We start from the raw sequence: 12,962 nt of genomic DNA on the forward strand, positions 1-12,962 counted from the left end.
TGCCGTTATACAAAAGCAAGCATTTCTCGTCCAGAAAGGACCCCTGCAATGTGAAAATGTCTCTAGTTAAGGAACAGGCATGTAAAACCTGTTCAAATGATATTTTTCCTGTTCTCTTCTATTTCTGGCTTCCATTGATCTAAATTGGTAGACTATCAAAACTCGCAGTGACACTATGGTAAACAACAGGCCAAATGCTAGGATAGTTCTAGTGACACCAGCCGTTTCCATGGATCACTATATTGAGAATTTTTGTTTGCGTATTGCAGAAAACATGTGAAACTCAACTTTGTCTTCATATGTTATTGCGCTCATTTGTTCTTTACTTCCTGTTGCAGAAACACGGTGGGCCTAAAGTGAAGAACTTTAGAGATCAAAGCTTTCCACCCAATTCGTCCATCAACCAAAAAGTAAATGATGCTAAAAAATCAGGTCAAGCGAGGAGTGGTTCTGGCGAGCTCCTCACACCATTGTGTAACCTACCAGAAATTTCCTTTTCTGTTTCCAATGGCTTCCTTGTGCATTGGTGGCGACATGGGCTTCCGTAACAATTTTGATAAGCTCCCACTCTTCATCTGTTGGCTCAGGTTTCATCCCAATGGTTTTCTGTAACTCTTCCCGGCGTCTCTTCTCTCGATTCTCCTCTATCAGTTTTCTTTTCGCTAGTCGCTTGCTGTCATCCAACACCACTATAACAAGGAAAGGACATATTAGAGAAAAACGGATTGCGAACACTTCTTGGAACTGAATAATCTGGTTTTGGGGGGATTAGGGCTATCTATCTTGGGAGCCGAAAAGAGGTTTGATCTACCTGTGCAAAATCTATTTGTCACTTTCACCCATGCAACCGTGCACACCCTCTGGCAATCGAGCCAATTCCAAATAACTGAAATCGACAACAAAATGCCTCTTACAAAGCACTACAAAACTATGACCCCTTTTCTCGGTCCTGTACTCAGCACAAGAAGTTAAGCATGTTTAAAAGTCCATGTTGATGCAAAGAAGTCTGGTTCGCCCAGAAGTCTGCATGTGCCCTAAAATTACAAGTTTCCTGTGTGAGCAGGGAGCATAGTGCTAATTGCAAGGGATCAGGGAAAACTACAAGTGGTTCCAGCAACTAAATATCCTCCCATTAAGTGAAAACATCATAGTATCCTCTCAACGGTAGTTCTAGTCTTGCGCCTAGAGCCTTCACAATGGAGTGGCTGGTTAGAGAGACTGCATACTATTTGCCTGGCTTATCTAGGAAGTTTCATTTTTGCACGTTATATTATCCAAGAGAGCAGAGCAAGAGCAGAGTTTATCCATAATTGACATGCTATTGGTAGCAGCAGTTCAACTGTCACTTCTGTTTTATGTAATGTAGTCCAACTTTACAGAGGCTATATTTAGACGGAGAAAATACTCAGGCTGTCATGTTCGTTTGGCTGCCACACAGAATGACAGCAAGTAAGGTAAAGGTAAAGGACTCCTGGACGGTTAAGTCCAGTCAAAGGTGACTATGGGGTGTGGCGCTCATCTCACTTTCAGGCCGAGGGAGCTGCCGTTCGTCCACAGACAGCTTTCCAGGTCATGTGGCCAGCATGACTAAACCACTTCTGGAGCAATGGGACGCAGTGATGGAAACCAGAGCGCACAAAAACGCCGTTTACCTTCCCGCCACAGTGGTACCTATTTATCTACTTGCACCCGCTAGGTAGGCAGGATCTCCAGGGATGTGGGTGGCGCTGTGGTCTAAACCACTGAACCTCTTGGGCTTGCTAATCAGAAGGTTGGTGGTTTGAATCCGCACAACGGGGTGAGCTCCTGTTACTCTGTCCCAGACAGCTAGTGCTAACTGGCAATTTAGTTTATCAGGAAGATAATGGTCAACGGAACGACGGCAATAAATAATTCAGGGAAATGTGCAACCGTGAACCATAACTAATTGCTATCACTAGTCACATGGGTGGGATTAGAAAGGAACGGGGTGGAAAGGACGCCCCCCCCCCAAAAAAAATGAAGTTTGGGCTTGGTTTTTATCAAAAAACAGTCTCCATGCCCCACTGCTTTGGAAACCAAGGAGACTTGCCATATCACAAACGGCTTGGGGGTAGGATGTTTTTTGACAAGCACAAGCCTGAAGTTCCCTTGGGTAAAAAGAGCTATAAGGAGGGAGTGGCAGAGGTTGCAGGTTCAATCTCGAGCATTAAAAGGGCCAAGTTAGAAGTGATGGGGAAGCCTTTTGTATGGGACCCCAGACAACCATTGCCAGTCAGAGTGGACAATGCGGATGAGCCGGGTGGGATGCAACTTCCTCTCCCCCCCCCCCCGAAATAATTTTTATTCGATTTTACAAGTGTAGAATTATAACAATATAAAATACATATTCATATTCAGAGATTTCTCAGAATCCCTAGACTTCCCACATTCCTCTCCATGGGTCCTATTATCAACCTTTTCAACTGCATAGTATTTCATCATCCAAATTTTATGTCTCTCCATTTTGTCCATAGTATTTTCTACACTGCAAGTGTTATTGCAGTCCTGCGAATGTTTTAATCTGTTTTTATAGTGGTCTCTCGAGTAAATTATAACCCCCCCCCCCTAGTTCTTTATGAAAGTTTTGGTCCTCTTGGTTCCTGAACTTTCTGGTCAGTTTTGCCATTTTGGCATAATCCAAGGGTTGCAACTTTCTATACTTCTTTACTTTCCTGTTTTATAAAACGGGCTCCTTCTACCCTGTTATGTACTAAGCTTGGATCCTAGAACAACAGGCAAGTAGGATCCTAGAATGCAACCACTGATTGGCTTGCAGGAAAAGACCAATCAGGCTCCAGGAGGAAGTTAATCAGCCTGTTAGGCTGGTAGGATCGTAGAATGCAACAACCGATTGGCCTGCAGGAAAAGACCAATCAGGCTCCAGGAGGGAAGAAGAATGAGCCAATCAGACGGGACTCAATGTGTAAATAATGTATATAAAAGCCTGAGGTTTGGGATGCAATTCAATCACTGTTTTACAAGCTGCAATAAAGAGCATGAAATCACTACAGGACTCCGAGTATATTTCATACCCCCACCGCCTTTTGAGGATAACTTAAGAAACAACTACCAACACTAGCACTTTGGGTTTCCATTTTGAGTTACTCCACTTATGCTACTTCAAGTCTTCACTAAGGGTTAATCTTGCAGCCATATGCTGTAGTTCTTTAGAAGTAGTGTAGCGCTCCTTTTCTTTCTGGCTAAAAATAAAACAAACAACTGCAGGATGACTCACGCAACAACAGCATCCAACTTCCCATTCTCCCAAATCTTTAAGCATGATAATTGCCTGCCCCCTGCATGATACAGCTCCATAACACACACACACACACACACACTCCTGAGTTAGAAATTGTTCATATCCTTATTAACATACAGACTCACCAGTGCTAGGGGAAAGCCTAGTCTTTTCAACAGTAGAGAGAAAATTAAAGCTTTATGGAAAAATTAGCTGGGCATAACAACCAATATTCTCAACCAGCATATAATTATATAATAAAAAAAATGGGGGGGGGGGGGAACCAAGCATCCAACAAACAGTGATGATTACGTTGTACTGAAATAAACACACCTAATGCAAACAAACAGCACAGTAAAATAAAGAAGCTTACAATCTGTTGCCATGCCAACATAGATGCATTTCTTGAAGCGACATTCCTGGCACTGGTTTCTTGTGACTTTGTCTATCACACATTTTCCTTCATATTTACAGGAGTAAGTTGGATGGAGGTTTTTCTGAATAGTTCTTCGGAAAAAACCCTATGTGGGGGGGAAAAAGAATGCAAAGTAGCACCTAGATTGCCCACTTTTTATCATTTAGGTTACTCATAACCAAATCTTTATTTAGATATGCTGGAGTGTTTATTGCTGGACAAAGAACAAGATACATTATGAAATAAATTAAGGACATAGGAAGAACCCTCCTGGATCAGATCAGTTAGTTACCCACCTAGTCTAACATTTTGTTATCCCAAGAGCCAATCAGGTGCCTATGGTAAACCCAAAGCAATAGCAGTCTCCCACAGATACGGGACATAATGTATAGCCATCGTTTCCTTACTCAAATTTCTCATTTGCAAATTTAACAAAGAAAAGGAAGGGGGAAATTACTAAAGGGAAGGAAGGGAGGAAAATAAATAACATATGAATACTACTAGTAGTAACAAAAAAACACCACCCCTTCATATTACAGATACAGTAGCCATCATTACATGCATTTTAAGTTAAACATATATGTTAATACAAGCCCTCTCAAAGTCCAAAATAGGTATCCACACGAAAATTGATGCCTATATGAAATATGTTTAAACGCAGTCAAATGAATGGCCTGAGAGCCACAGACCACTGTGTAATCAAAGGTGGATATTTATCTTTCCAGGCTTGAAGTATAAATCTCATAGCAACCACTAATCCCCATACTAGAGGAATATAATATAGAAGCACCCGAACATGCAAATAGCAAAGACTTTGCCAATATAAAATTGATGTGAATAACAACTTCAGCCCCAAAAGAATATATCACTGGACAAGCCCACATAATGAGGCATTCTTAGCATTATACGGTACCTCCAACAGATGTGCGTAGTGGATAGTGCCTTCTTGTACAAACACTGTGGAGTCCAATATACCCAAAACACTATTTTTTACTGTATGAGTCTGAATTTCAAGTCTAAGGAAACATTCCATACAGATTCTTAAGCAATTTTCTATTCTTTGGGCTCTTTGGTGCAATCGTAATTCCCTATTCCACAACTCTCTGAGTTCCTGAACTTTTACGTTACAAAGATCTGCTAAACATGTATAAGCAACAGCTTTGGTTTAGCATTTTGCAAGGATCCAACAATTTGGGAGATGCCAAAGCACTCAAAGCAGATGGGCCATAAACAGGTGCCAGCCATTCATCGGAAATGGATATTTAAGATGTAAAACAGGAAATGACAAAAATAAAAAATAAATCCACCTGAGGCTATTAGCTATCTAATGTATATATCCAACATCCAACACATTTCTTCGACAAAAAAGACTGCCCCTCTGTCGTCAAATCTGGATTAATCCATAAAGTCAATTTAGTGCAAGCATTTGGATCAAATTGTAATTGATAAGCTATCATATTCCCCTAGTTATTAAAAGTGAATCGTGACTGATAGCCATAGCCTTATCCTTTACAAATTATAATTTAAATCATATGACATTGTCTTATTTTAGCTCTTTATGTGGCCACAATCATGTAGTAATTCTTGCTGTAGACTTACCTTGCAACCTTCACAAGTAATGCAGCGATAGTGATACCCCGTGGCTTTGTCACCACAAACGACACATAGCTCGTCCTTGTCTAAGTAACTGGGTATGTACCCTGTAGGGAAAGAGAAAGTGAGTGTCAGTGAAGAGGTTGAACTACAGGGGTCAGCAAACTTTTTCAGCAGGTGGCCAGTCCACTGTCTCTCAGACCTTGTGGGGGGCCAGAATATATTTTTTGGGGGGGAAATAAATGAATTCCTATGCCCCTCAAATAACCCATAGATGCATTTTAAATAAAAGGACACATTCTACTCATGTAAAAACACGCTGATTCCGGGACCGTCCGCGGGCCAGATTTAGAAGGAGATTGGGCCGGATCCGACCCCCGGGCCTTAGTTTGCCTACCCATGAACTAGAAAAATCATGCATATACTTAATGCGGATCCAACACAGTTGTTCTGAGAGGAAAGTTTCTTAACTAAAAGGTAGGAGGTGCATAGAGAGACCAAAGTAGCACAATCAAAAGGAGTTTGGTGACGACTAAGACCAAAAAGAAAGGTTACGGGAAATAAAAATGTACAGAGGAACATTCACTGCCAGAATCAGTATTATGCATAAAAGGCACAATCCATCCAGTCTTAAGCAATTTTAAGCCCTGCTGATCTCAAGGCAAAATTTTCTATCACGTGCCTTCTTTCTTTTCTGAAATCAATGGGACTTGAAAGCGCCTCCCTTTGCCCAAATCATCCCCACATTTTGGAAGACAAAATGCAATTTGTGTTACATTAAAATGAAACATTGATTGAAGGACAGAACAAACCACTATAATTCCTGGGTTGCATGGACAACTTGTAACAAATAACGCAGAGAAAATAAGCGCACAAAATACCTAATTTGTCTCAGTCTTTGCCAAGAAGAGAAGCAATTATCATGTTACCAACATAACACAGAAAACCCACCAATTCATCAAGGTTAAAAGTGGAGAGGGCCCTTTCAGAGATCACCTAGATAAACTGGACATACTCAAATCAGCAAGTCACTGGAACTGCACAGTAAACTTTTCAACTTGCAGATCACATCAGTGTACCTTGTCTTTGACTTGGTGGGTCACACTGGTTAATGTAAAGTTTGGGGGGAATGTGAAATATGATTGGGCCAGAAAATAACATTTACCGTGGTACCTCGGGTTACAAACACCTTGGGTTACAAACACTTTGGGTTACAGACTCCGCTAATCTGGAAGTAGTACCTCAGGTTAAGAACTTTACCTCAGGATAAGAACAGAAATCGTGCAGCAGCGGCGCAGCGGCAGCGGGAGGCCCCATTAGCTAAAGTGATACCTCAGGTTAAGAACAGTTTCAGGTTAAGAACGGACCTCCGGAATGAATTAAGTTTGTAACCAGAGGTATTCTGAACTGGAGTTTAAAGAAGAAAAGGGAAAGTATTCACAACAAAGCCCCACCTATTTATGCTTCAGCATATTATTGCACCAGTATCTTATTACTCAGCATTCTACTGGACTTATGGATCATCACCTAAAAATACAGAATACAGTGCACCCATATTAAAGTAGTTTCTGTATCTTTCAGGGCAGAGACTTCCAAGTAGCCTATTTGCCTCTGGTAATCAAGAAATGCCTCCAGGCACCCTGGCAAGAAAGTTTTTGTACACTGGAAGAAAGGAGTTGCTTTAATGCCTGTTTTCAGGCTGTGTATGTGCCAGGAATGACTTACACCAGTTTGTATGCACCAATGGGCTAGTAACAGTGTGTATAGCTATCTGCCAAAAGGAAGAGGAAAGGCTGTGGAAGGGTTATATTAAAGTTTGGATAGCGGTCTGGTGTATTCCAGGCTCAGAGTAAATTGAAAGCTTTGGAAAGGGGTCAAATCCACAGGTAATAGTCATGTCCTGTGAAAGGTTCATCTAGTACGAAAACACCCGTGCAGAATGTGATAATGGAATGCCAAACTCATAAAGCTTTCGTAAGAAAGATCAGTAAGCAGAAGAAGGGAAGCTATTCCTCTGCTCAGGGATATTCCTGGCAAAATGTACTGTATGTGCATTTTTCATTCTAACCATGTCTTTCCACATACAGTGGTACCTCTGGTTACGAACGCTTCTGGTTACGAACTCCGCTAACCCGGAAGTAGCTGCTTCTGGTTGCGAACTTTGCCCCAGGATCATAGCTGTCAACTTTTCCCTTTTCTTGAAAGGAATTCTATTCGGAATAAGGGAATTTCCCTTAAAAAAGGGGAAATGTTGGCAGCTATGCCCAGGATGCGAATGGGAATTGTGTGCCGGAGGACCGTATGCAGCGGGAGGCCCCATTAACAAAAGCACGCCTCAGGATAAGAACAGTTTCAGCTTAAGAATGGACCTCTCGAACGAATTAAGTTCGTAACCAGAGGTACCACTGTAGAATAAAACGTTTAGCTCATGATCAGCTCTAACACTTTGGGGAAGGCTTAAAGTGAAAGAAAGGCATTAATACTATGTGAAATTCTAACTTAAGACAATGGTAGGTGGTACCCCTCAAGAGTAATTATTGTTTTTGATTCTGTCCTGTAATTGGGGGGGGGGAATTCTTCCTAATACACATTCGCCAAAGCTCCTAAAATAATGAATGGAAGAGAAACAAATTTCCCCTCAACTCAACGCACTCTGAAATATAGTCTATTTGTTTACTGCATCAACATGTTACACATTTAAGATGCAAGATGTTTGTGTAAGTTCACAAAGCGTTCAACCCAACATAACTCGATTCTGGACTGAGAACACTATGCGTTATAATAGTAATAATTACAGGGCAATCGACAAGCATTGTGGAGCTTTGGCTATATTAATAACTCACATTCAGTAGTAATTCTGATAATAAAAATAATTGGAACCATTCCACAAAATGGGACTCTGCCATTTTCTATGGATGAAAGATTAGCAGCATGGCCTCAAGTGCCTTTTTAACTATATTGGTATAAACAGAGGGTTGTGCTACTACAGCAGCAGCAGCTGAAGCAAGATGCTAAGCATAATACCTAGGCCAAAGCGCCTGAACTTCTTCTCTAATGCTCCAAAATGTAGGTCCAGTGTTGCATCAACCAGGGAAATCCAGGGCTCTATTGATAAATCTCAGGTTCCTAGTTTTGTTGTTTAGTCGTGTCCGACTCTTCGTGACCCCATGGACCAGAGCACGCCAGGCACTCCTGTCTTCTACTGCCTCCCGCAGTTTGGTCAAACTCATGCTGGTAGCTTCGAGAACACTGTCCAACCATCTCGTCCTCTGTCGTCCCCTTCTCCTTGTGCCCTCCATCTTTCCCAACATCAGGGTATTTTCCAGGGAGTCTTCTCTTCTCATGAGGTGGCCAAAGTATTGGAGCCTCAGCTTCACGATCTGTCCTTCCAGTGAGCACTCAGGGCTGATTTCCTTAAGAATGGATAGATTTGATCTTCTTGCAGTCCATGGGTCTCTTAAGAGTCTCCTCCAGCACCATAATTCAAAAGCATCAATTCTTTGGCGATCAGCCTTCTTTATGGTCCAGCTCTCACTTCCATACATCACTACTGGGAAAACCATAGCTTTAACTATACGGACTTTTGTTGGCAAGGTGATGTCTCTGATTTTTAAGATGCTGTCTAGGTTTGTCATTGCTTTTCTCCCAAGAAGCAGGTGTCTTAAATTCAATTAAATTTCGTGGCTGCTGTCACCATCTGCAGTGATCATGGAGCCCAAGAAAGTAAAATCTCTCACTGCCTCCATTTCTTCCCCTTCTATTTGCCAGGAGGTGATGGGACCAGTGGCCATGATCTTCCTTTTTTTGATGTTGAGCTTCAAACCATATTTTGTGCTCTCCTCTTTCACCCTCATTAAAAGGTTCTTTAATTCCTCCTCACTTTCTGCCATCAAAGTTGTGTCATCTGCATATCTGAGGTTGTTGATATTTCTTCCGGCAATCTTAATTCCGGCTAGGGATTCATCCAGCCCAGCCTTTCGCATGATGAATTCCAGGTTCCTAGTAAGGGCACATTGATGCTCCCTCGGCATCTGTGTCCAAACAGACAAGCCCTTCATATACAGTGACTGGAGGGAATAAAAGACTGCAAAATGTCAATGGAAACCAAAGTGATATCCCTGTTTTGGGTCTTGTCCCTAGTACCAGAGCGAGGAGGATAAATGCACTGGTACCCTGCTGCAGAATATTACACTATTCTGTATCATATTATTATTTTTTTCACCTAAAACCACAATTTTCACTCGTTAAAGTGAACTTTTTAATTGGCCGTTATCAACTAACATGGTGACAAATCCTTGCCAGTTACAGTTTGTTGCTCAATAATGAGTAGTCACAGGGGACTGACTACATTTTGGTCTGTTTTTTTGGTGTTTTTATTATGCATTTTGTGTTTTCAATTTGCAATTTTATGTTGTGAACCTCCCTGTGATCTTTGGATGAAGGGCAATATAAAAAATTAATCATCCTCACCCTCACCATCTTCATCTTAGGTAGGTCATTCCTTAATGGGTCTCCCTTGAACTTTTTATGCGGATGATTCATGTATAGGACTTGCACTCTAGTGTCATAATGACAGTGACTTCAGGTGGCAGCTGAACTGGGAGCCCAAAACTGTGCTTCACAACAACAGGAGAAGCCATTTTGAAAAGGCCGAGGTTACAATAGCTAGAGAGTCTCTGGGGTGTCAAAGAGAAGTGACAGATTATGTCATGTTTACTAATTTGCTAAATGGAATATGAAAGGTATAATGAGAGGTCTAACACACTATGTACTAGTGCTTCAGTAACCTCAGGAAATCCAAGCCAAGCAGTTCATGTACCATTCTCATGTCCAAGGGGGGGGGGGGGGTTGAAAAAAAAAAATGAAAAGCTTTGTTAGACATCATGTTCACTTCCCAAATGAATCCCAGATGAACCAGGAGAATATTATCTCTGCAGAAAAATAAGTATACAGCCTTTGCTACTGGATGGGCTAACAGGCCTTTTCAACTGCTTAATTTTTATCTTGATTAGCCGTGATGATTATCTGGTTTTGTATTTTTTAAAATTGTGCTTTATGCTGTGATATTGTAAATAGCCCTGATGTGTTATGATACGGCAGCACAGAAATATTTTTTTAATAAATAAATGAATTAAAAAAAAAAAAATACTACCGCACTTTGAAAAACTGTGAGCGCTAGGGAAATGAACCACTGCCGCCACTGCCTTCTCAGTAGTGGCATCCGCCCAGTGGAATGCCCTCCCAACAGATTTCAAGGAAATAAACAACTATCTGATTTTTAGAAGACATCTGAAAGCAGCCCTGTTTAGGGAAGTTTTTAATGTCTGATGTTTTATCGTTTTTATTATTATTATCATTAATTCTGTTGGGAGCTGCCCAGAGTGGCTGAGTATAAATAATAATAATAATAAGATGCATGCACAGAGATTAATTTGCAGTATTTCTATGCCATTAAGGTCAAGCCTTAAAAGTGGCTCATGTCTGTGACGAAAACTATGAACTACAACTACAGTGGTACCTCGGGTTACATACGTTTCACGTTACATACGCTTCAGGTTAGACTCCACTAACCCAGAAATAGTACCTCAGGTTAAGAACTTTGCTTCAGGATGAGAACAGAAATCGTGTTCTGACGGCGCGGGGTAGCAGGAGGCCCCATTAGCTAAAGTGGTGCTTCAGGTTAAGAACAGACCTCCGGAATGAATTACCGTATTTTTCGCTCTATAAGACGCACCCGACCATAAGACGCACCTGTTTTAGAGGAGGAAAACAAGAAAAAAAAATATTCTCTCCCTCCCCTCTCTGTGCAGCGCCTCTCCAGCGAAGCAAAGTCAGAACAGCAAGAGGGATCGCTGTGCAGCCTGCATTCGCTCCATAAGACGCACACACATTTCCTCTTACCTTTTAGGAGGGAAAAAGTGCGTCTTACAGAGCGAAAAATACAGTAAGTACTTAACCCGAGGTACCACTGTACTGAAACCATATCATTACAATTCCAAAATAAAAAAGCAGTCTAAAACGTTCTACGGGCAAGCACAGCAAATCAGCTAAAGCAATTCAAAACACGAGACCGCAACAGTTTAAACCACTAAAATAACTTAAACTGGAAGGAAGATAAATCCCTACAGCTGCCCCTCTTCTGGTCATGGGAGTGGAGCTGTCTAGGGCTGGAACTGGGTTTCCCTCTTCCTGCCCCTGCAGTCTGGGGGACCTGGCTTATTAGACTACAGTACAGTGTAAACAAAAAAAAACAAAAAACAAAAAAGAGTGTGACTTGCTTTATTAAGGTGGATAAAAAAATCAATTTAAAAAAAATACTTAAAAAAAAAATTAAATTAGATTTTTAAAATAAAATGCTTTTGGAGGAAAAATCTTTCTAAAGATAGTTTTCTATTTATGTAACATTATAGTCCAAAGGCTATTCATCAGGAAATAAGCATTTGTTTAAAGTTTTTCATGTGTGCTAAAACTCAGTCTAAGGTTGTTGTTTTTTAAAAAATTGTTTAACCACATCAGTTAACAAACATGGATACATATGCTATAATGTTATTGTTTTAGTTAAATAAAATGCTTAAATTGTTATTAAGGAAATGATTATTTTTCTCCTTTCAATAAAGTACAGCAGAAACGCCGTCCAAATATAAACAGTTAACTTATTAAACCTCACAATAATTTCATAATTATCAGTCTATGTATTTCTAATAGTATAACCAAATCAGTAATTTTTGATATAACTGTAAAAACTACTCTGAAAAATTTATTATTCCAAAAATGAAACCTTCATCTGGTTGTAAATATTTAGTTGATACTAGCAAGAATGAGTCTTTCTGTAAAAAAAGAAGATTTAAAACAAGTCTCACCAACTAAAGATTTAAATCGTGATTTAAATCGATTTGATTTAAATCAAATCCACCCTGCTTTATTGCGATATTCGTTTTATTGCAGAGGTCCAGAACTAAATACGCAATATTTCCGGGGCACACCTGTATCTTGACTTTAAAGAGATGGACTGGACCCAAAAGCATAAAGAATGAGAGAGTGTGGTCTGCAACAGAGAGGGGAGTCAGGAGGGGAGAACCAGCTGGTAAATTAACAAAGATGGTGTGCTCTTGTCCTAAAGAACAATTAGGTGCTTATTGTTAGCATACAACGATTTCAACATTGCTTCATAATGCGAAGGATATCACACAAATGCAGGTCAAGATTTGGGTAGAGGAGCCCAAATGACTCTTAATGACCTTGACCTTCATCTGTCTAGTATATTTATGGCAGTTGAAGGTAAAGCTGCAGTCTCGTCAAAGTCCGGACTTGCAAATCTGTCTAATCTGAACTCTTGGCAAGACAAAATACTCAGCGGGAGCAGATGCCCACACCTTAGAAGAATGTGTGCCATAATCCAATCTGAACAATCCCTCTTGAAATCTATTACACTTGATCAAGATCTGCAGGGCCTGTAGAACCAATTGCTCCTAGAGAACATACCAAGTCTATACCCAAGAATTATTTAGCGTTGTAAATGTTCAACCAAATTTGTTGGGGGCCTTTGTACTGCAAAATACATTTGAGGAGCCCTCACAATTTAATCTGAATTATACACCAGTATCCAATTATATACCTTCTGAGAAGAAATTAAGTAAAATATTAACACCCATCTTCAGAATACATATAAATTGTAGGTGCATCTTTATTAATTTA

At 40.5% G+C, this 12,962-nt stretch overlaps 1 protein-coding gene and 1 long non-coding RNA gene across 6 annotated transcripts in view; one reads left to right on the forward strand and one right to left on the reverse strand.

Annotated features, from left to right (window-relative positions):
- Window positions 1-469, forward strand: part of LOC308459566 — a 34,619-nt gene extending 34,150 nt beyond the window's left edge. Inside the window, exon 5 of the long non-coding RNA XR_013978155.1 lies at window positions 339-469. This is a non-coding gene — a long non-coding RNA (uncharacterized lncRNA). The remainder of the gene's footprint in view (window positions 1-338) is intronic.
- The window catches only part of THRB (thyroid hormone receptor beta), a 186,812-nt gene that overhangs the window by 16,927 nt on the left and 156,923 nt on the right, over window positions 1-12,962 (reverse strand). For all 5 annotated transcript variants that reach the window (XM_080974980.1, XM_080974983.1, XM_080974979.1 and 2 more), the window contains 3 exons: window positions 5,274-5,374; window positions 3,633-3,780; window positions 484-689 (listed from right to left, as the gene is read on the reverse strand). In XM_080974980.1, the coding sequence (XP_080831106.1) occupies window positions 484-689; window positions 3,633-3,780; window positions 5,274-5,374 (455 nt within the window). The remainder of the gene's footprint in view (window positions 1-483; window positions 690-3,632; window positions 3,781-5,273; window positions 5,375-12,962) is intronic.

This window comes from Podarcis pityusensis, assembly GCF_964106645.2.
Source record: "Podarcis pityusensis genome assembly, chromosome: 12".
NCBI lineage: Eukaryota > Metazoa > Chordata > Lepidosauria > Squamata > Lacertidae > Podarcis > Podarcis pityusensis.